Here is a 1,933-nt window from a genome sequence, read left to right on the forward strand (position 1 = left end):
GAACAGGCAAAGGGCCAAAGGAAGCCAAGAATTCCGAAAGGTCCCAGCTGGCGGGCTTCCCTGCCACCCAGCAGTGAGGGTCACATGCCACAGGGTGGAAGAGGGAAAACACTGAAAAAAGTCTTGAGAGGAGGTGCATGCTTGCTCAGTCACTCAGTCGTGTCTGACTCTTTGTGACCCCACAGACTGTAGCCTGCCAGGCTCCTCTGTCCATGGGATTCTCCAGGCAAGATTCCTGGAGTAGGTTACCATGCCCTCCTCCAGGGGATCTTCCCAATCCAGGGATCAAACACAGGTCCCCTGTGGCTCCTGCACTGGCAGGCAGATTCTTTACCATTGAGCCACCTGGGAATCCCTTGGGAGGAAATAAACAGACGTATATTTTGGGGAGATAATCTGGAACTTGATTATAATAATAAACATTATCTGGATCTTGCGCAGGTAGGAGACAGAGACGGGGGCTTCGCTTCTGACGCGCACTCACCCAGGCAGGGCCCCGCGTAGCAGGCCTGGGTGTCCAGGCGCGGGGAGGTACTGTTGCAGGCGGGCTCAGCCTCAGCCAGCGGGCAGGGGCAGGACGCAGAGCGAGAGGCCAGGCCCGGACCGCAGCTGCGGGAGCAGGGCCCCCAGGGGCCCCAGGAGCAGGCATCTGGCAGCGCCGGGCAAGGCCACAGCCCGCAGCGCCGTCTCTGGGCATCGGGGCCCAGGCAGGGGGAGCCCCCTCGGGGAGGGGCCGAGGCCACACAGACCCGGGTGCGGACCTGGTTTCCACCTCCACAGGAGACAGGGCAGTCAGACCAGGGGGACCACGGCGTCCAGGCCCCGAGCCCTGCAGGAGGCAGCAGGGAGGTTAGAGAAATCAGAGGAGCAAAGAGGCAGAGGGTTGGACGGGACCCTCAGCACACAGGGGCCGGCGGTTGGAAACACACAAACAGAGCTGATAAGCGGAGGCCAAGGTGGAAGGCTAGCAGGGTAGGAGGTTTGGGAATGAACCCCCAGACCTGCACACTCGGCGTCTTCACATATGATGCCCTCCGGGGTGCAGGAGCTGAGGGAGGAGCCCAGACTCAGGGACGCTGCTGCCCAGCAGCATGGCACCCTCCCCTGTCTGCCCCCCGCCCCTGCCCCAGGGCTCACCACTGCTGGCATCCATCCTGCAGCCAGCTGTCCCCCAGGGAGCGGGGGCGAGTGCCCTGCAGGCACAGGGGTGGGCACGGGGACTGAGGGCAGGGCTGGCTCTGGGACTGCTCCTCCCGACACTCCGGGGCCCACAAGCCCGACGTGGAAGACCTGGGTGGGGCCCCGGGGCAGAGAAGGTGAGAGATGGTTCTGGGCCCTTCGTCACGCCTCCCACCGCCCGTGGGGAAGCCCAGCGCAGGTGTGGAGGTGGCTAAGGAAAGGCAGGGATGACCAGGGACCAAAGCCAAGGCCAGGTCATGGGGTGGCACAAAGTCACCGGCGGGGACAGGATCCAGGAACCCCGGCAGTCCAGGAGGCCGCGTCCAGGCTGCGGGAGGCCCCGGTGGAGCGAGGTGACACAGGCTGGCCCTGCCCCATACCGGAAGCGGCTCTGCTGCCCTGTGGGCCCGCACGAGCGGCTGCAGAGACTCCAGGTTGACCAGCGGCTCCAGGCGCAGTGGGCAGGAGGCGGGCAGGGCTGGGTGGTGCAGGAGAGCTGCCCCGCCCGGCACGTGCAGTTGTTGCAGGCCTCCTGGTGCTGGCTCCCCGGGGCCCAGCTGTGGCCCTGGGCATCCGTGCACTCGCAGTGCCCAAGGGGCACGCAGCCGCCGTCCTGCTCCAGGGACCCTGTGGGGGGCGGCCCTCCAGAGCTGATGCCCCCGCCCCAGGGCCCCCCTCTGCCTTCCCCCTGAGCTGCCCCGCCGTGCCTGAAGGGAGCACCTACCCTCGGGACAGCGGCAGCCCTGCTGGCAGG

General features: G+C 66.3%; 1 protein-coding gene across 1 annotated transcript in view; it reads right to left on the minus strand.

The window, feature by feature from the left end:
- The window catches only part of SSPO (SCO-spondin), a 53,626-nt gene that overhangs the window by 8,995 nt on the left and 42,698 nt on the right, over nucleotides 1-1,933 (minus strand). Inside the window, 5 exon segments of the mRNA XM_010843882.1 lie at nucleotides 485-829; nucleotides 1,002-1,048; nucleotides 1,138-1,290; nucleotides 1,560-1,806; nucleotides 1,904-1,933. The exon segment at nucleotides 1,904-1,933 is cut by the window's right edge and continues 7 nt beyond it. Coding sequence (XP_010842184.1) covers nucleotides 485-829; nucleotides 1,002-1,048; nucleotides 1,138-1,290; nucleotides 1,560-1,806; nucleotides 1,904-1,933 — 822 coding nt within the window.

This window comes from Bison bison, unplaced genomic scaffold, assembly GCF_000754665.1.
Source record: "Bison bison bison isolate TAMUID 2011002044 unplaced genomic scaffold, Bison_UMD1.0 scf7180017864191, whole genome shotgun sequence".
NCBI lineage: Eukaryota > Metazoa > Chordata > Mammalia > Artiodactyla > Bovidae > Bison > Bison bison.